The 21,867-nt window shown below is 38.2% G+C and overlaps 1 protein-coding gene across 7 annotated transcripts in view; it reads right to left on the bottom strand.

Moving 5' to 3' along the window:
* Positions 1-21,867, bottom strand: part of LOC106063526 (roundabout homolog 1-like) — a 154,604-nt gene that overhangs the window by 5,300 nt on the left and 127,437 nt on the right. For 3 of the 7 annotated variants that reach the window (XM_056009527.1, XM_056009526.1, XM_056009528.1), the window contains exons 19-29: positions 11,877-12,041; positions 10,986-11,081; positions 9,455-9,681; positions 9,163-9,310; positions 7,444-7,515; positions 6,274-7,288; positions 6,004-6,125; positions 3,788-4,003; positions 2,663-2,797; positions 2,253-2,309; positions 563-786 (exon numbers count right to left, since the gene is read on the bottom strand). In XM_056009527.1, the coding sequence (XP_055865502.1) occupies positions 563-786; positions 2,253-2,309; positions 2,663-2,797; positions 3,788-4,003; positions 6,004-6,125; positions 6,274-7,288; positions 7,444-7,515; positions 9,163-9,310; positions 9,455-9,681; positions 10,986-11,081; positions 11,877-12,041 (2,477 nt within the window). The remainder of the gene's footprint in view (positions 1-562; positions 787-2,252; positions 2,310-2,662; positions 2,798-3,787; positions 4,004-6,003; positions 6,126-6,273; positions 7,289-7,443; positions 7,516-9,162; positions 9,311-9,454; positions 9,682-10,985; positions 11,082-11,876; positions 12,042-21,867) is intronic. The other 4 variants (XM_056009530.1, XM_056009531.1, XM_056009532.1 and 1 more) reach the window with 4 other exon arrangements.

Raw genomic sequence — 21,867 nt, 5'->3', positions numbered from 1 at the left:
CAAAGAGCCAGTCACTAAGGTTTTCACATGCATGTTATGAGGTTCAAAGCTAAAATTTTCAAAGAGTTGAAAGCCTATAATTTCAAAAGGTTCAAAACTTTTGAGTGATTTGTATATGTCTATATATCATTACACTTCAAATGAATCTAATTTGTGGTCGCAATTGAAGAAATGTATTTGGTATTGAGGAGTAGCAATGCAATTCACCAATGTTTTTGAGTTATTGTTTTACCCATAACTTCTTTAGTTTCCACTAACCCTAATTCTCCAATCATTTTATTTTATTTCCCTGCAAGAATATGAGTCCTATTTCTTTCTCTGATGTAAGTAATAAATTGTTTAAATCATATTTTTTCATAGTTCCCCCCCCCCCCACTCAAAAGGAAACAACTCAAATATTCTTTTTAAAGTCGACTGAGTAGTGTGGTTGAATACTTAGATCCTTGTCTAACTTGACTAACAATGTGAAATTATACTTTGGTATCTTAAAGATAACTTTATAATGAAAAGAAACCCTAATGCTAAAGAGATGAACAAAAGAATAATGTCTTTATGTACTCACATCAGTGTTAACAAAGCTAGAGGCAGAAGTGGGCACCCTAGAGGGGATACTAGAGGGATTGGCCACAGAGAAGCTGGGGCTACCAAATATATCTTTCTCCTGGCCAGAGAGCAGCAAAGGAAGTCCGTAGCCCATCATGTCTGCTGACCGGGCTGAGGTATTAGTATGTTGGTGCAGGGGAAAGGTGGGGTAATATGGACGGTAATAAGCGGGAGGGTCCATCTCTGTTGAGAAAAACAATCAAAGCTGTGTGGGTTGTGCAGAAAAAAAAAAACAAACAAAAAAATATGTATATACCTAAAAAAAGCCAAAAGAAAGTAAAGCCAAATGTTGTGTTGCCCTCTCTCAATGGTAAGCATTAACAATGTAAGAATGAAGTTCAAAGGGAAAAAAAAGGCCACACTGGCATCCATTTGACATTGATTGTCTTATATAATGTATGTTGTCATTAAACAAAACAAAACATTATGTTAAGATAGCCAAACAGATCTAGTTGCTGTTTTTAAGTTTGCAACTTTATTCCTTGTTTTGTGCTTATTTATTGTACAAAATATTTACATTCAACAAAATTATGACAAACGCTAGCAGTCCAAAGTTAAAAAAAAATAATTTTTAATGTGCATATTTATTTACTAAGACAATCAAAGCCTTTTTGGGAATATTTGCAAAAATATTGTTAATAATGCATCCATCTCAACATTTTAAATTTAATCTATTTATGAAAGTATTATTAAATATGTACTTTTTTAAATATTTTAAAATTTGTAATCCAAAAATGTTTTGCTACGATGAAATGTTTGTTGAGGTAGTTGCATTATATTAAGCCACAGGTATATGAACTAATTGACTTTCTAAGCTACTGTTAAGTTGATATAGATAAAGAAAAAATCAGAACCATTGCAGCAAGCTTTGTTATTTACTATAGCTCAATCACCATTATGAACAAGGGAAACAACTGATGTTATATAGGTAGGGGAAAGACAAGGGAAGTCACAATCCAATAAGCAAAGGATGGAAGTGATAAAGGGAGACAAATGTAGACATTGATATGTACACACACACACACACACAAGAACAACATATTGAAGTGTGTAGTGAACTGTATTGAATGGAAGTCTGAACAATCATACACAGTGATACAATGATTACTGAAATAAAACCTAAACACTAGTACAGATTGTTGGACTGTCAACTCTAATGCATTGTAAAGAAGCAAGGAGAACATTTTGGGAGGGGGTGATTCTAGGTCATTGGTTTGCTAATTCAAGCTTATCCTTAATGTTAGAATGTCAGGGGCAATTAGTATTTATTTTCCACAGCCAGATCTTCATTTCAATAAATCAATGAACAGAACAGAAATGTATTGCTGTCTGGCCTGGAAAAACACATTTCTTGATCTTTTTAGGTATTTTTAAAGAATAGAATGAATCGGATGAATTAGCCAGAAATACCAATGACTTAGTAAAGTAAATCATTCTCTTATTAACATGAACATCTAGATTCCTATACCATAGTATAGTATGAATAGAAAATTATCTACATAATATACATATGTGTATCTTGGAGAAAAATTACAACTTGTTTAGTCTAAGGCTTATTATATGAGATTGAATGTTGACCAACCACAAACAAAAATTAAAAAAAAAATGAATGCAGTGAAATAATTTTGTCTGACAAATGGACAACTTACCTGCTTCAATAATGTCCATCTCCTGCATTCCATCCTTTCGTTGTCCATATTTTCTAGCTGTGAAATAGTAATGTGACTATTTTAATGTCTATGTCTTAATATAAGATGTCTATATCTTAAAGTAAGTTGATATGTGTAATGTAGATCAACATTGCAAATCCAGATCTTCAACAAAGCTCAGTACACTAATATTAGGTCAAATGTGTAACTTTAAAGTAATACGCTCTGTGATATTAGTGATACAAAAAATGAAACCAGTAGCAATTTAGAGAGGTTAAAAAATGGGAAGCAATCAGAATATCTTCCAAGCAGCTGCAACTCCCAGTTGAACCTCCCAGCTAACAGAAGTGGATAACCTCTAAGTGACCACAGGCTACTAGTTACTACTGAGACAAAGAATGCACATATACCTTGCTCTTGCAACTGCTTCTTTCGTTCAGATTTGGGGTAGGGTTTATGCACCACCGCACTCATGTTGCTATCTGTGCTGTAGGGACTCTGAGCTCGTGGTTGGGCTCGATGTTTTCTATATTTTTTATTATTGCCTGTTTGATGGAGACATAACATTCAGTACACAATCAACTCAGATCAAGTAAGCTAAGCCACAATCAACTCAGCTCCAGTAAGCTTAGATATTATCAACTCAACTGCACTACATACTAAAAAAAAATGGAGATAGTGTTGTAGATAAGTGTTTCTAGCACTGCAAGCTTTAAATAACTGGTAGGGATACTCAATAGAAGTTAAAATAATCCATATAAAAAGAAAAGGCGAGGAGGGGGGGGGGGGGTAAAAGTTTGACTTTAAACTAGGGTAAAAAGACTAGGGACCTGAATGTCAGGTGGACTACTGACCAATACATTTGGTTCTCTTTGGTATGATTTGAACTCCTTAGCATTGCTCTTCAGTAGGAACTTTGAACTTAATTTATCATCCATAAAATTAAAAAAAAAAAGTTATTAAGATTGTACTGCCAACACAATCCCATAAGACAAAATGCAGGCTTTATAAAGAAAAAAAAATTTGGCCTAAAAGGACATTTTGTGATTAATTGTCTGTAGGCTTCTTGAACTCAATGTGGGATGTGAGGCTGAGTGATATACTACCTAGTTACTTAAAAAGAGGACTCAACATCGAATCTTAATGTAGACCAGGAATTTTAGATTGAGAATTTACTCTAGCTGAATTGTGTTTGCTTAGTGCCCGAATGCAGCACAGAAATCTTGTCTAATGAACCTCTTCCCAGCATATCCAGATGTGACCAGAGTGGACTAAGCAAGCTAAGTAGTAGGAAAGGTGGCTTCAAAACACAGACAAAGTTGAAAGAAATGTTAAGTAGACTACTACAGGAAACTTAATGAGAGAGTAATGATAGTTATATATATTTAATTATGACTGTAGTTTAGTTTAATGACCAAAATGGATCTTTACATACAGATATTTAGATGTGGACACAAAAATGAAAACAAAAGGTTTACGTATTCTCAGATTTGACAGTGACTTAACCCTTTATATACACTGTCGATTGAACTTACTGTTTTTGGGGTCTGTCACTGTAGTCCCCACGACAGTCATGCCGGATAACTCAGCTGCTCTGGCCACTGCTGAGGCAAAGTCAGTATCTGCCAGGAATGAAGAATCAGTTGAGCTAGTTTGGTCATCTGATGGGTGTCTGACACAGTGGTCACTTTCATCATGACTAATGTCATCTGAGTCAGTCTGGCTAGGCCATCCTGTCAGCATGGAGCCAGCTGCATTCAGGATGAGGGGAAGTTAAAACAGAGGGAGGACAGCAAAGAGTTGGTGTGTACATGTAAGATGAATATTGTGACGTTTTTAGTTGATTATTGAAAGATTTTTTGTTCATTTTTTTTTTTAAACATTATAATTTAGAAAAAAAATAATTTTGAACCAATTTTAGTTAATAGATGATTTTTAAAATGAAGTATTAGTTTCATAATAGAATTAAGTTGCAATGACAGTTTTTACAATTATTTGTGAATTAAGCCAAGTGTTCAATGTAGGATGAGACAGGTGTAGGGAAAGGTGAGAAAAAAAAGAAAGAAAGAAAGAAAAAAATATAACCTTTATTTTTTTAAAACAGCATTATTTTTTTTCTTTAATTTATTCTCAATGATTAATTTTGATATAAATGTTTGTTAGAAAGCAGCTACATGTGTCAACATGATTCACTTCAAAACAATAATGATAAAATGCTAAACAAAAATTTATTTCAATGACTAAATGTTATTTTAGTAATTTCTAAATAGTGAAAAGCAAAAAAAGCAGAAAAAAAATTTTGCTTTATTAAATAAATCATTCCTTGTTAGTAGTAGGTCTATTGAATTTATTAGTTTTTGCTGAACAAAGGGAATGAAAAATGAAAAAAATGGAAACAAGGGAAAGAACCTAGCATTTGATGAAGAACTTTAATGTTTGCTGCTTTGATTAAATAATAATAATAATAATAGTAAAAACATCTAAGATAATGAAATTAAATATTTAACTTTGATGTTGGTGTTGATTATAAAACAGTAGAAGGCAGTTTATTTTTTTTTCTGTATGTTGCCAACTTCAAGGTTTTGTTGATCCGAATAAAACTGATAGATGTTTGTATATTGTGAACAAAGAGCAAAAAGTATCTTCAGTGTTAGGCAGAAGTGGGTATAGATAACATAGGCTCCATGCTGACATGTACCTGGCATTAGCACCACAGGCACTTTGTACTGTCATGTCAGTTTATACTTTTGAATACCATAAAAACATTTAAAACAAATAACTGACCATATAACATTAATACTTTAGGGAAATCTATGAAAAAATAAATATGTCAAAAGGAACATTCCGTGGGACAATAGTAAATGTCAATACTGTAAATCAGCTCCTTGCTGTGTTACCTAGTCGTACATTATTATATGCATCTGTTATCCCTTTGTGCTGTACATAGCAGTTTAATAAGGATGAGGGGATTACTGAGCCAACTTAGAGATAAAAAGATTTTGATTCTCATTTCCTTTTGTTTTTATTACACATAGTATGTTATGGTATTTTATTTGTTCTCTGGTTTGCTAGATCTCAACAGAGGTCCCATAACATTAAACTGTCCAATTTCAGGTAGGAATAGTTACATAAGGTAATGATTAAATTGGATTTGCTATTATGCTAAATCTCCTTTTAGGGGAGCTATTTAGATAGAATTGATCATTTCACTAAAGCAAAGAATCTCAATTGGAGGTAGCTGCATTCCAGGGATTAAAATGCTCATCTAGAATAAACAGTTTAATCAAAGGCCTACCCATATAAAAATACTGATTAATTAAGTGACATATTCATAGGTTTATCAAAGAAAATGTTTATCTTACTTCTTCTTCTTTTAGCCACACACACATATATATATATATATATATAAATAAATATATATAAATAAATAAATATATATATATATATGTACTCCAGTGTTGTTATTCCTACATATATATGTTGTATGTAGGTTAGTTGCACCAGATATAGACACACACACACATTTTCAGCACTACTAGAAGCACATCTTCACAAGCCATAAAATGTCCCTAACTATTTGGGCATATTTGCAAAAGGATAAAGCGGCTATTAGAAAAACGAAACAAAAAGCTCCAAAGCCAAATGATACACTAATGGTGTCAGAAGTTGTTTGATTACATCTAGACACCATCACATAATCTATAGCAGCATTGTGCATGCTAATATTCTAGCGAGAGAGTTGTTGCCCTACCTGAGACACTGCCATCACCATTGACACTGGAGTCAGGTGTGTGACAGTCTGTCGCTCTGTGAACATCCATGTCTGACTCTCCTGCATAGTCAGGTACACCTTCAGATGTAGGGGAATCACTTCTGAAATTGAAGAAAAGATTTAAGTTAAGAACTAAATAAATCTATTGATTAAAGACAACTTACAAACATACTTGAATTTTATAGATTGTAAAGAAGTTTTATTTTCTCTAACAATGTTGAATTATATTTCCAATTGACCAGAACTGACCTTCTAAATCCTGGTTGTAGACACTGTCCAGCAAGACTGGGCAAAGAGGACTGGCAAGCCCTGTCAACATGAGGCCCATCATGGCCCCCTGGATACATCCTTCCTTGAAGTTGCTCCAAGTCACTTGAGTTTCTCTGGTCACTCATCTCCATAGGTGGTATCCTGTAGCCATGAAGAGCAGCCGGGGGATAAGGGTAATTGGGGTTGAATGGACACTGTCCAGCTGCAGTCTGTGTAAAGGAGGTGGCCAATCCGTTGTTCCCTCCTTGGGGGTAGGCCCCTGATGGAGGATACATACCAACTCTCTGGTCACCAATGTCATTAATACATGGAGGGCGCTGCTGCTGTCCCACAGTCATAAATGCCTCCTGCTGGAGGGGGTGGTGGTGGTGGATGTGAGCATTGTATGATGAGGAAGAGGAGGAGGAGGAAGGTTGCAGTGTACCTTGTGGTTGGGAGAGGCTACTTCCACAGTTGTGGCAAGATCTTGGTGACTGGCACCTGTGCATCAGCATATCAGAGGCCTGCGATCTTGTGGTGTTGAGCGGCTTTGGTGAGTATGGCCGGTCAGAGTTGTAGTTGCTCCCCCCACTGCCACCCCCTCCACTTCCACCACTCCCCTCTGGGTACCCTGACATGTCCGGGTGGTACCGGGCCACCGGTGGACATGAGTGGGTAGGATAGTCCATTTCAGAGTAAGGTATATTTGCCCTAAGCTGGGGCACCATCCGGTCATGAGGCACCGGGCAAGAGCAGGATGAAATTTTGGACACTGGAGAAATCGGGCTACGGTTGTCCATAAACCTTGTTTCAGCCATGTTGCTGTTGTGTCGGTGCAGAGAGCAGTCGCCACCAGAGCTATCAGCTGGAGAGCCAACTTCACTGTGAGGTGGGTGCTCAGGTGGTGGTGGTAGCAGCTCTGCCCAGTTCACCATGGCTTGCTTTCCTTGACCACAGCTGCTGCAGCCTCCGATTTTTACATACTTATTTCTTTTAGTTGGCATCCCATTTTCATCTTTTTATGATTGAAAAAAAAAGGGAAAACATTTTTTTAATGACACTATAAAACTAATTACTGTAAATCAACTAATTACTGTAAATCAGCTAAAACAAGTTTATGATAAATAAGTTTGACTACACAAAGATAAACTAGCCATTTTCTAAACAGACCTGTGGTCAAACTTCCACTATCACTTCCAGGACTGACCATTCCCTCACAGTGATCATGAGGACATCCCGCTGCTATAAAAAAAAATACATTTCTTGATTGCAAAATGTATTAAATTATATAATTTTATTGTTCCTAAAAAATCTGGATATTTACAGTAAAAATATCATGCTATTGTTTTACATTAAAAATTACTAATTTAAAACTTTAAACAAAAAAAAATATATAATAAAATGTATACTGAATAATCAAGTAGAACAGAGGTTCTCAAACTTTTTCTGTTCAGGGACCCCTTTACATGCTATACGATTTCAGCTGACTCCGATACAACCTAATTTGTCTGCCTGTAACAGATACTTCTAAAGCCGCTGGCATAATCAAACTCTCCACAACAATGTGTGCTTTTTTTGCTCTGTGCTATTCACAATGCCATAATATATGAAGCCTTTAGAGCTTTTTCATTCACATTGCTAATAATTTTCTGCTGTTGCCTTTCAACGGCATAAATTCCTATTATAAATATTCAGGAGCATATTTAGGTAATTTTGTCTGACATGGTGGGGCCTCTCTTACAGCATCATGTCTCAGTTCCTTGTCACTAAGCCCCCCATTACACTCTTGATCTTCTTCTGATGTCTGCTTATGTTTTAAATATTTATCCATTAGCTCATGGTTAGATGGGGCGTGTGAAAAACAATTTAACAAACCATGATTACCACTGTATAACTTAATAATTAATCATAAAATGTACACAATTAATAACCAGATATCAGTGTGACATGGAGTCTCAGGGTCGTCGGTTGGAAGCTTAAATAACAAAGCTTGGCCTACTTCTTTGAATGGCGTGATAAAACATAGAAATTGAAAGAAGTAAATTTGATATTCATGTGCAAAAGAAGATGATCTCACAGGATTGTTATTAATCATTTATTGTTTTGCCAAGCTGTGTCAGCAACAGTCATATAATAATTTGTAAAAGACATGCTAAAAAGTAGTGAGGGGCCAGTTGAATATTTTGTTGATATCATCCGATCAGATTTAATTGGCTTTTATTATAATTGTATACAATTTTCATCTTTTGTGAGCTCCCTACAGTTGCCTCGAGGACCCCTGGGGGTCTGCTGACCACAGTTTGAGAACCCCTGAAGTAAAAGAATTAACTCTTATTTCATTTATATTAATTAAAAAAATAACCCAAGATTTAGGTCGTCTATTTATTTTTACCAAAGATTTTATATAAAACTGAAGTTGTAATTGTTAGAGAATTTGTTATATCCACATAGTGAATTCTATTATGTTGTATACCTTTATATGCTGTATATCTCAAGCCAATAGTAGTATATGTTAATCCAATATGTAATGCCTAGGTATGATCCATTATGATTTTAAATATTTTATATAATTAATATTTTGTAGCTTATCATATACATGACGTTAATATATGCACAGGCTGTTAATGTGTTACATTTATGTATTAGATATTCAGGAATACAGAGAGATTATGTAATTAATGACCTTACACAAAATATAAGTGGACATCAATTTCTAAGCACAATCCTAGGGTTAGTTGTTGTCCTATCATAAGCGTTACAGTTTAGGTTGTTTTTTTTTTTTTTTAAATTATTCTGATTTGCAGCCATTGGAGGCAATCATGCGCAGGTCAGCCAAGGACACTAGTGTCCATTGTTAATATGTTAGTAGAAGCAAAGCAGCAAGCATACCATAGGAGTAGTGACCTGTGTTGGGACGGGAGTTGTCCGTGTTGGAATCACTGGACCTCATGTCCGGCTTTTGGCAGCTGTCCCCTGAGCCACTGGCGCTGGAGTGGACATAGGCATGGTTGATGGGCCTGAACCCAGAATCTCCCACCTGTTAGTATCACATTTTGTATCAGTATAGGTTCTTTTTTCATATTTTGATATCAAACATAAAGTTTAAACTATCAATAAATAGTTACTATGATGAGCATAAACATTTTTTATTGCTAAATTAGCTATCGCAGTGACCACTTACACTATTTGGACCAGGTCTGGACAGTGAGTTGCCTCCCTTGTTAATCAAAGTTGTGGTGGCGTAGGGGGCAACAGAAGAGGATGATGGCGGCTGGCCAGGCCGCTGGTAAAATATCTTCATCTGGGGCATGGATGTAGCTGAACTGTACACCTGACTCCCATCCATTCCTTCCTTGTGACCACAGTCCAGCAGACTGGCAAGGTCTGACTGAAGGCCACCATAAGCAGCTGAAATACCAACAAGTATAACAGCTATGTAAAGACAACAAGACAACAAAAAGAGTACATAATTCCTTTGGTTTTCCTAAATTTTTGATCCAGGATAAAGATAAGACTTTCATAATTACTTGGCTACAATTCTGTGTTGTTGCTTGAAATAGCATGCACAGAAAATAAAGAAACTAGACTTAACAAAGAAATGATCTAAGTTTGATTTCTGGTTCATCAACAAAATACAAAACAGAATTAGCCAACACTAGGAACAGAAAATTTGAAAAAAAAAAAAAAAACTCATGCTAATGAATGTGCAATTGAATAAAAAAAGAGTACTTTTCAGTATCCAGAGATTACACGCGTCACATACCATATACAGAACTGTAATTTTTACAATGCATCATTGAAATATGGAAGATAAAGCAGAGAACAATGGAATACCCAGCCCAAATAATTAAATTTTTAATTATGTGAATTTATTGTGTGCAATCATTCTAAATATAATTTATTTTACATGTTATTTTTAAAAAACTAATCTGAGTATATTTAGTGATATGCCAATAACAATAGTGTTAGTTAAATCAATATTCATATTTCTTCAGCTCTCAATAGTTCCCCTTTTGCTTTTATTCTTCAAAAACCGTATTTCTCATATTACTTCCCCTGCTTTTAATTTCCATTTGTTATTACTGAAGTTTTCATAGACATTATCGTAGCTATATGTATATCTTTATTGCGTAACACAGACCAGCAGCCGGGTCTCTCTCTCTCGTTGTAACATTATATATACACACACACATAGATTGAAAGAAAGAAGAATGAATACTTTGCACATTCATAGGCGGAGAAGGCGGATCTGTACATTCCACATTTTAAACTAATTCTATTTGCAAGTAGACCAGGCTTTAAAGTCGGCATTTCTTGGACAAAACAACAACAACAAAATAAAAGGACCTGAATGCATGGACCATGCGTAGATTGATGAGTGTTATAGCAAATAGTTGGGGGTCTGTTAATGGAAACATTACACTAATGTCTGACTAATGTCTACTTAATGGGGATGTGCGTCTGGTTAATGGGCCTATTGGTCTAGCTAATTTACTTGTAAGCAAGGGGTGATAATTTATTTAAGAAATCACACACACACGCGCACACATACGAAAAAAAAAAAAGAAACTAGAACACGAGGGAACAGACAAATCACAAAACAGCTGTTGAGGATTAGTCGAGGGATTAAGTAACTAAGTGCTACAATTAGAAGAGCGTGTCACTGCTATAAATAGAGTGCATCAAAAAAAAAAAATAGTGCGTCCGCTTACTGTGAATGTTGCCGTCTTTTTGAGAGTACATGACGTCATCGCGAGTCATCACACTCCCGCCTCGAGTTGATTCGTCCGACTTGTGCACTGGTACAGCTGAGAGAACAGAAGGAAATACTATCACAACACAGCAAGGAACAAGCGGGGTGTAGCAGAATTAGGATTGAGAAGTTTTTCCTCCAGGGATTTGGGGTTTAAAAAAAGTACATATTTAAATTAAAATATTCGACCCGGAGGTCCTATTCAAGACCTTACAATAGTAAAATGAGCCCACACACACAAAAAAAAAAAGCTTGCCATTGTAACAACGAAGTAAAAAAAAACAAAAAACTCTAATAAAACATTAATGAGTGTCGATATGTAATTCACTAGAAAACGTTTAATATTTAAACCCAGGGGCAACCAATCCTTTATATTTTTAGCTACTTTTCTAGCAGCCGGCAAATAAGTTACTTCCCTTGAGAGACAAGATCTTTTTTCCCCCACCAAATCACGCTCCCCCTCCCCTCCATCTCCCCGCTCCAACTTTTCTTTAAAAAAAACAACACTAAAGATCGCTAACTTCTTCCTTTTCTCAATATGGAGTCAATACTATTGTTATGGAGTCAATATTATTGTCAGGTTTTTCATGAATGGGGACTACAGTCTTAAAATGTTGGTCTGGATTTAAAATTTATATCTTTTATTATTTTAGAGTCAAAGACTTATGCAGCTGAGTACTATATATTTTTGTAAATGTTATATTGTTTATTTTGTTCATATCTACAGAAAGTTGTTTCTTTAAAATTTTTTTTTAAATAGGCCTACTTCTTCTCTTATTTCTCTCCTAGTTTCTTCCATCTGTTGAGACATCCGTGAAAATTCCGAGTCAGCTAATAGTGAAAGACTTACCGCTGTACATGCCATTCTGAGACATTTTCTTTTTCTTGTTTCTACGCCTCCTCCTGCAAAGCCAGATGGTGAAGACGCACAGGGCCAGCCAGAGGGTTCCACCTATGGTGCCCACCAGCATCCAAATGAACCAGGGCTCTCTGACTATGTTGGTCTGCTCTGGACCTGATGGTGAACACATATGGTACATACATAAGAAATATAAATATAATACATGTCGCTTGTTAGTTTACTGTTTAAACAAAGAGATGAAAGTCAGTTTGAAACACACATCTCTAGTTATTAATAGTACAATGATTATTATTATCTTGCAGAGCATGATACATAAAATCAGTTTTGTTAAAAAGATCAAAAGGCGTGAGATATTAATACCAGCATCACGTGATCTGTTTGGTAGGTACACAATTTTTTTTTTTTAAATGTAGATGGCTGCCTGGTTCGTGCGGCTTGAGCAGGACTGTCGTTGGGACTAAAAAGGTCAGTTGATTTAGTATATACTGTCAGGATGTCTAGATGTGCAGGTCAAAGAAATCAAATTACAACATGAAGTAACATTTAACTTTGACACATGACCTGAAGGATAGGAATCAAGAAAACTACTATAATTTATTTTTCTTTTCAAAGAATTTCAATCCTAGCAGTGCCGGGGAATGACTATTAGCTTGAGATTTCACAACAATAAATACAATGCTACATCATTATCATAAATATTTAGAGATCTTGTAAATAGGAAGCTCAAAATAAAAGCCCGTTATTTAAAATCATTGTTTCCCCGTTGTGACGTCATTTCCTAGAGAATAGTGTTAGAGACAACACAATAAAAGAAATGTGAAATTTTAATAGGATGCTATGGGGGGGGGGGGACAAAAAAAGAAGATTGGGGGGAATGGACACAATGAAAACTTCCACAATGCCATGTCTCCGTGTCCAGACATGTGACATGGACAAAGAAAATAACGACCATCCATCCAAAGAACATTAACCTTGATCCATGGGCGGATACACATGCGGGTTCGCATTTACTCCACACCGAGGTATGACGTGATGTGCAATTTATTTTTTTTTTCTCTTCATTTGCAACAATCATCGTGAGTGTGTGTGTATGTGTGTAGTGTGTGTGTGAGAGAGAGTATTAGAAAGAGGGAGAGAAAACGGAAGTCATAGAGAGTAAGAGACAACAGAAGGAGTGTAGAACTAAATGAGAAATATTCAAGTATGAATAAAATATTTAGTGCGCTAGTGCCATAATGAGACAAGGGGACGAGATAGAGAGAATGAAAAAGAGAAGGAAGGAGAAGGAAGATAAGAGAGATGGAGAAAAAGGAAGTGGAGAAGGGAGACATACCTAGAGTTCAATAATTGCCAACGTTGATTGATTTCTTTAGCCTTTACTCTTTATATCGATAACAGGTCACATTAGATCGGGCATCTCACGATCGGCAATGTGTTTATTTTTAGAACTAAATATGAGATATATGTGTAGAAAATGGATGGCGTCCTACCGTAGCCTACGTAATACACTATAATACTAGGCTTAGGGAGGCCACGGTTTGATCTGCGTGTCTTGTACACCCCCGGACGTCTTCATATTTCATCAGGCGATAACAGAGGACTACGAAAAGGGAGATAAAAGCTTCAATTATTTCCGCAGCAGATAAAAATGGCGAGGTTTTCAAAACAGCGAATCGGCAACCAATCATGTGGTGGTTTGATGTCAGTGTCAACATGATACAAGATGTCAGTGTTGATTCTGACATTTAAATGTTATTAAATACGAGTGAGAAAGAAAGGTAATAAATACTCAAGGACACAAACAGATCTAACCAAGGGCTAGTAAATTAACCCTACTGGCATCATGTATAAAACAAAAAGGAAAGAAATACAGCTAGCTCGCAAACTGCAAACAAAGACTTTACAACCATGTCCTCTGGAGCTGACGATGAAGTATGACAAGTGTACTTACACCATCTCTCAGGTGTAGTTGTGTCACTTTGTTAATATAAGTTAATAATTACTTGGAATTGTCTATTAGAGATGGGTGATGATGGGACGGAAGGACAGACAGACAGACAGACAGACAGACAGACAGACAGATAGATAGATAGATAGATAGATAGATAGATAGATAGATAGATAGATAGATAGATAGATAGATAGATAGATAGTGTTAATAACAAATCCGACTGAGTAATTCCAGCACTCGACCACCATCTCACTTTATGTAGATCTAATAGATCATACCAAAGTGTGTACGACCTTTACAATAGACCCAAGAGAACACAACTGGCGTCAGTATGGTTGATTGTTATTTCCCTTGTCTTCGCTCCTCCTACTCCGAAATGCTCTTAGTCCGAGGCTCTGAACAAGGGTGTTATCGTGACACTATTTTACGAGAGAATAATGGAACTCGACTGAATACGACTTGCGTGCCCTCCTTTTCCCGTAATCAACTAAAAGTCTACCCTTGAATGGGTCGTGTTTTCTTCGCTTAATCAGCATCGGAACTTTGGCGTTCTGTCTTCTTACAGTCAAGGCTCTGATTTACCGCATAGTGCACACTTCATGTCGTTTGGTCAGAGTAATAAAAGAAATCGTGTGAACTATTAGAGCACTAAAACACAGCAGAAGCGAAGTTTCCACTCTTGAATCACGTGACTTAATAACAGCATATTTTACCTTTAAAGTCAAACCTGTACATTTTGAGGCGTTAGAAACTAGCTGTAAATGTGTATTCTCATTCCACAATCCTAACATAAAAAAAAAAGTCAGATATAAAATCCACACATTTAATACTGCTAAGACATAAACCGAGCTCTAAGTCGGCAGGAAATAATAAATCAAGACAGTCTTCGGCGTCTGCTTGTCAAAGATTGCTAAATAGGATCAAAACGTAATTAGTTTCTGACATTTTTTTTTGAAACATTATAATTTTTTTGTTGTTATTTGGTTTATAAATCTTTTAGAATGGTTTCCCTTGCTCTTTCAGTATATTGTTATTTCTAAATAAATCTATGGTGTCTTATTCTAACCTGGGGAAGGGAATCAATCATAAACCGGGTCAAGCGACACAATATGTAACTTTATCCCTCGTACGCCCATAAGAAGCTTAAGGGTAAACGCCTCTGGTGTAACAAATATGACAAATTTTTTTAAACTCTGAGAGCTTCTTGTATTCCGTTACGGCCGGCTCTCTTAGTGCGCTAATTAAAGGCTCCCGCGGGATAAGAACGCGGAGTCGGCCTGTCCTGGGTTAAGTCACATATCCATCTATGGCTCAATCAATACAGGAAAAGAGAGTGGGAAAAGGGTGGGGGAGGGAAAGAGGGGGGGGGGGGCTCGAACACTTATCTGGCTAAGTTAAAAGGTCACGTGCGCTGTAGGAATCAATACAAGCCTCTATGACCTCTTAGAAAAACGTTTACGTGTGTGTGTGTAGATCTGGAACGGCCGGATCGGGCGATCTCCATTCATGACATCACGTGATCAGCTCGTCCTCTGGTCACTTCTACTGTCTTTAAGAGCAAATTCTTGGGTTAGACTTTCCCGCTCTCCTCTCTATTGCTCCTATTTATAGGGCGAACATTTTTTATTTACTCACACAATCACTCACTCACACAATCACTCACTCATTGGGGTCCACCTCCTTCCCCTCTCGCTCCTGAATCTTTTAATGTCCACTCTCTGAGATGTTCCCCTCTCGTCTACTTCACCGCCCCTCCCTACACCTCCCCCTCGTCATCTCCTCGGGCCTCTCATCCTTCCTAATTTCATCCCACACGACGCCGGGACGAGACAGAAAAATCATTACCTCGCGCGATCAGGCCGAAAATTGGATAACAACTGTTTCTTGAGGCCCCTTTACCGGGACCGTCTCGTCAACTTCTTCATCACTGCTGTCATTTTCTTTGTTATTAGACTTAACAAAGTGAGAGGGCTAGGTGGGCTGTACCTCCCTGAGGGCCAGATTGGACCAAACTAGGGACCAACACTCGTTCCAGGAGATATTAATCCTTTGTTCATCGGCTTCATGTCGTTTGCTATAATTACGAGAAGAAAATCGCCCGAGCGAGCCAATTTTCAACAAACCTAAAAAAAAAGGACATTTTTCAGTAAATAGAGAAATCCTTTTGGCCTGAAGCAGTTGTTGGGTGCTTCTTATTGTCACTTCTATGACTTTAATTCAAATTATCTCTACCGCATTTTGTTCAAATTATAGAACAGGAAAAGCTTTGGTAAACCTTGGTCCCGTAAACCATACAGAGAATAGTTGATTTGAGACAGGGAGAGGGGAAGAGAGAGAGAGAAACGGAATGAGAGAAAGGGGGGGGGAATTAGAGGAGATGGGAGTGTAGAGTGAGAGAGGAAGGGGAGAGTAAAAAAAAAATATCACCAACATTTATGACATGACGTTGATAATACTAGACTGGACTATCTTGCTCCGTCACCTTAAAAAGAAATCTGCCCAATCCCTCAAAAAGTGTATTTGATTACTTGCGAGCCATACCTTGTCTTCTTGTACAGGTACATAATCTACCTCACCGGGCAGCACGATAATTCCACGATTGAATTCTCCTCCCCCCCCCCCACCCCAACCCCGAGGAGATGCAGGGGTGAAACTCTCTCCCTGGAGCCATATGTTCCATGTAGGACAAATCCCTTGGTAGTGTGAGGTGTGTGTGTGTGTGTGTGGGGGGGTGATGTTAACCGTTAGTGGAGTAAGGAGCAAAGAAGTTGTGGACAGATCTCATACTTCAGATCACAGGTAATTACAACAACTTGGCCACAGGTAAATTCAAGAAGCAGGGGGAAAGGGGGGGGGGGGAGGAATGGTGGTGACTTTTTAATCTTTGACATCTGTGCGCCCTTCCTTTTAATTAAATAGCTTTAATTACCCGAGACAAAGAGGCGACGAAAGAGTGATTAAAAAGTTGTCGCGAGACTTGGCCGAGGGGGGAGAGACGAGACGAAGAAACGAGGGGTGTGAATTATTCGCCTGACTTCATCAGTGAATTCAATAACACTTTAGTCACATCACCAAATGAGCTTAGCGCTGGCGTTTCCCTAGTAAGGCCCTCTTTTCATAGTGCCCCCCCCTACCCCTTTTTCCCACATCGCACTCCTACACACACTGAAAGCAACTGAATCAGATGTTCATCGCCTTTGAGTTCTCTGGCATCAGAGAGACAGGCAGACGTTAGCGGAGACAGATGCCGCCATTGTTTGCCTTTTAATCACCAAAATAAGAAATGACCGCACGAGATAAAGACACATGGCAATCTAAGAGAGAGAGAGAGAGTGAGAGAGGGGGGGGGAGAGAAAAATTACTTTTAAAATTATCTCGTTGTACTAGAAGAAGACAAAACAAAGAGTGAAACAAAGAGATCTACTAACGGAGATCATTATTTTGTTGTATCGGCTCAATAAAAGCGTCCACCGATGTCCGAAACGTTTCGTAAACATTAAGAGAGAGAGAGAGAGAGAGAGAAAACAAGTAATCAGAGGTCGAATGTTCAAATGTGTGTTCTCTTCTCTCTCGTTCCTAGGAGTGTATTATGAGATAAGATGGAGTTGTGAGATGTCTGTGCGAGGCGATAGCGAGGGTGTGGATCAGGCTGTGTGCACTGATTGGAAAGCGAAGGGTGCATGGAAAGTTGGGGGGGGGGGAGGGGGAAGTGAACATAGATTTTAAGTAGCCGTGGAGAGGGGACGAGTTAGGGTTAGTTCCATAAAAACAATGCGAATGAGTTCAATTTTGATGGTGTCACAGATAATGAACACAATAAAGGAAGAATTAACTGCATTGGTAATTGAACCAGATCAATGGAAAGGTTGAGATTGACCCAAACTTTTAACATGTTTACGAGGCAGCCTGTAAGGACACAATCTTCACACCCCTATAGAAGAGTCAAACATGGATCAGAAATAGATGTCGATAAAGACGGCTAAGAGAAAGACGGCTAAGAGAAAGACGGCTAAGAGAAACACACACACAAAAATGTTGTTTTAATATCGCTTTCTGTTTTGTTGATCCAATGTGTCTGACTTTGTTCTTGCCTCGAGTCAGTTTTCACCGTGGACGAAATGTTGTGGGCTACGATCACTCATAAGATGTATTATCAGAAGCTTGAAGGGAGAGAATCACCGTGTGTACACATATCCGTCATGATTGAGGCCCCATTCTCTAGATTGGGGCTGCCGTGGGAGAGTCCTGCTCCCCCCCCCATCTCATTTTGTCAATCTCAACAACAAACAGGCGCCCTAGTCAGCACGTGCGGCTTTCCACTAGTATTTACGTGTTTAAAGAACACATGTAAGACAACAGTGGCCGAGATGACAGCGAGGGGTCTAATACCACACACACACACATTGAGGGATGGACACCTTCTCCATACTTTTGAGATTTGTTTCTGCTTGACGAGAGTACATAATCACTCGTGAAATAACGTTTCTTTTTTAAGCGTTTTTTTTTTTCCCGACCAATCCAAAAGATGAATTCCTCCGATAATCATCACACACTCCTTCACTGGAGCAAGCAACACGACAAAATGATGGGACAATATCAAAGAGATTCTCGCTCGATACATTTCACGTGGACAATAGAGTATTCTATGTATGGTAGCTACATTATGTACTCCAGACGACTTGGAAGACAAATAGGGCAGAGCGCGAGTATCATGACATAGGGACAGAATGACAAGTAGTGGTAAATAATAGGAAATAACCTTTCAGAACGAGGCTAATTACACGTGTCTGCGAGATGTTTTTAGTCGAGTCTCAAAGAAGACGGGGGGGGGGGGGGACAACTGGATAACAAACAATATTGAAGTATGAAGTCCAAAAGCACGAAGTTGGACATACAAAAGTCTTGAATTCGACAGTGTCTGACGACTGACTGACTTCAAACGAAACAAAACGTCAATGATGAGGAATCAAATGATCCTGTAGGTTTAAGTTATAATCGGACATAAAGAACTTGTGTCATACAGATAAAATACATTTAGAATCGTCTAGAAATATTTTCTTATAATTTTTTTTCCCTTCTAATCCCGATGAGTTTCTCGTGTGAGCTTTTATGGGTGGATAATCGGAGAGTGAAAGTACCAGAGAAAGAAAGAAGAAGTTATAAGAAAAAAAAATGTCGTTCCCTGGGGTGTTGAAGGGCAAATGTGGTGGGATGATAATGGCGTACATGGAGGGCCTCGTGGAGGGAGGGGGGGGGAGAGGCTGCATGCATGTCAGAAATCAATGACATATTTTTACAATATGGACCCAGGCTTTCAAAGTTACCTGGTCTATCGCTCTCTCGCGCTCTTCTGGTTTTTTTGTTATTATCCTGGTGGCGCGGAATGCCCGAGGCTTGGAATGACGACACACACACACAAAAAGGCCTGATGGTATGGGTAGACTATAAATATATATAAACGTGACGGTCGATATCGGAGATCTAGATGTTAATGTGACCAGGAGTATTTGTTAAACTCCAGAGCCGGCAATCTCCAGCCCCCATCAGAATGCAGTACTCCACCAGCATTGTAATTAAAAACGTATCGCACGCGGTCAATAGAGAAACTGTGTTGGGTGTGGGTGGGGGGGGGGTAGACTTCATCAATAGCGAGCACACGGCGAGGGTGTTATTTCTTTCTGCAAGCACTAGCATTAATGTCAATAGATGTTTATTTGTATCGTTTACTGTCAGAGGGAGACTGAAGTGAATCACATCTATGCAGATCAAAGCGTCTAATTAGTTCGCGACAACACTTACAAGACATGCAGGAGTTACAACATCACGATCAGTGTACAATATTCTGGAGGGAAAAATGGATTCCATATCCCCCCCCCCCGCCGCCACGGGGGTTATTTCTTGTGATTAACCCCCGCAATCGAACTAAGCCTCGTATTATAGTGAAACATTGCGAAACGAACGTCCCGAGATGAGCTGCGTTTGTCTATCTTCACACAATCGATAATGAATTAGATTTTCTTACAAACACAGAGAGTATCCGGTTTTAATTACTTCCCCCTTGGTTTAATGTGTAACACTTGTCTTTGTTAATATGAAATTATTACCTCATCTTTCTATGTGTGCGCGCGCGCGTGTGTTTGTGTTTCTTTTCATCTTTTCAAGTTATTGGCGTCTACAACAATTATTGTTATTTTTATAACTTCCCCTTTTTTTTTCCTTCACCCGCAATCAGCTCTAAGCAATGCTCTTTGATCCCTTCAAACCCCCTCTCAACCCCAAGGTTGGTCTAACCCATTGCCCCCCCCCACACAAACACACACACTCCTCCTCTCATCTGTTATCATTCTTTAACATTCTGTCCTTCAACTACGCCCCCCCCCCCACCACACACACGCGTCTCTCAGTGGCCATCAGCTTCTTCCATGTCTTTCCACCATTGATCAATTTATTCTTTATCAGCGAGCGTCTTATTACGAGCGCCCTCACCATTCCATCCATTTCTCACTCTTGACCCCATACCCCCCCCCTTCACCGGCGTCCCCGCTCCCCCACCCGCCTGAAAACTATCAAAAAGAAAAAAAAAATCCAGCATTAGAGAAACAATTAACATTTCCTTTGTTTGGGCACCCTGCGCCCTTTCTTTTAAAATCTAATTTCAAATTGCATTAACAATTCTCGCATGGAGACGTCAATGGAAAGTGTGGGGGTGCCCCCCCCCCCTCGTGGCGTGGTGTGGCTCGGACTGAAACCCATTCACGCACCGAACCAGTAGAAGGAGTTTGGTATGGTTACAAATAAAAAAACAAACCCACATGACTTTCACACCTTGTCAATATTTGATAAAAAAGATATCATTTATTATTGTGTCTGTTTCTGTTTGTAGTTACTTCATTGATATTGTTCATTATAGTTGCAATTAACAATAAATCACTTCGTACAGAAACTTCTTTTACCAAAAAAATTCATTTCAGAATGGGACCAAAGAACAGATGATTGTAACTGATGTCAAGAAATAAACAACAAAAATGGAAGAGAAATTTGAAAGACCCCCTCCCCCACTCAAAAAAAAAGTGAAACTACACAAAATAAAACAAAAAGGATTCTCTCCAGTCTTGAAGACCTCCATTGACATATTGTCATAGAATTAAACAAAACGTTATGTAATGTCTATTCTACCTGTTTGTCACTAAACTCACTGAAAGCTGAGCTGTGACTCACTCACTCACTGTAATGTGTTCACACTCTCATCTCTAGTTCGGCCATGTAAAAATATGTGAAGGTTCTCACAAAGTTATGAGCTAGATCCATCAATCAACAGCGTACCGGTATCAGACGAATTGACATTGACCACCCCCATACCACCCCTCTTTTACCCCCCACCCCTTCCACTCCATCTACGCGCGCAAAGCCCCCCCCTCGCACTATAATAACTTTCTCTCCGGCCAATTGAATGGGATTTGATTTAAAGAGCGAGAACTAAGAAGGAGGGCATTAATTGAATCTCAAGCTCTAGAGGGCAGCCTATGAAATTCATTAGACTTCACACAAGTTGGCAAATATAAAACAACCAGAAGATAGGAAACAACTTCTGCCTAAAACCTCGACATTAGTACCAATAAACATAAGCATAATTGGATATGTTGACTATAGGTCCAGCCAATAAATAGGACAACCAAAGAGCTTCTACATTAAGATGGGTTAATAAGAAGACTTGTGGGCTCGGCTTAAATATACTTTAAAATAATAACTCACAAGCATATGCTTAAGTGTAAAAAAAAAAAAGATAACTTCTGCAGGGGTAAACGACTGTATAGAAAATACAATAAACATACATATATGTGCATGCCTATTTTGTGTTAATTATTTGACTTATTTATTGTTTTGTAGCCGATGAAGGCCTCGTGGCCCAAACGTCATTGGCTCTACTTGGTCCGACAGGGTCACATATACGCATGCTTACAGTATTTTCTTTACAGTCGTTTACCACTGCACCAGTCAAATCTTTTTTTCTTCTGAAGTGTTAAAACA

The sequence above is a fragment of the Biomphalaria glabrata genome, chromosome 14, assembly GCF_947242115.1.
Source record: "Biomphalaria glabrata chromosome 14, xgBioGlab47.1, whole genome shotgun sequence".
NCBI classification, from domain to species: Eukaryota; Metazoa; Mollusca; class Gastropoda; family Planorbidae; genus Biomphalaria; species Biomphalaria glabrata.
Note: the sequence above shows the minus strand (reverse complement) of the source record. Positions and strands in the feature narration are given on the sequence as shown.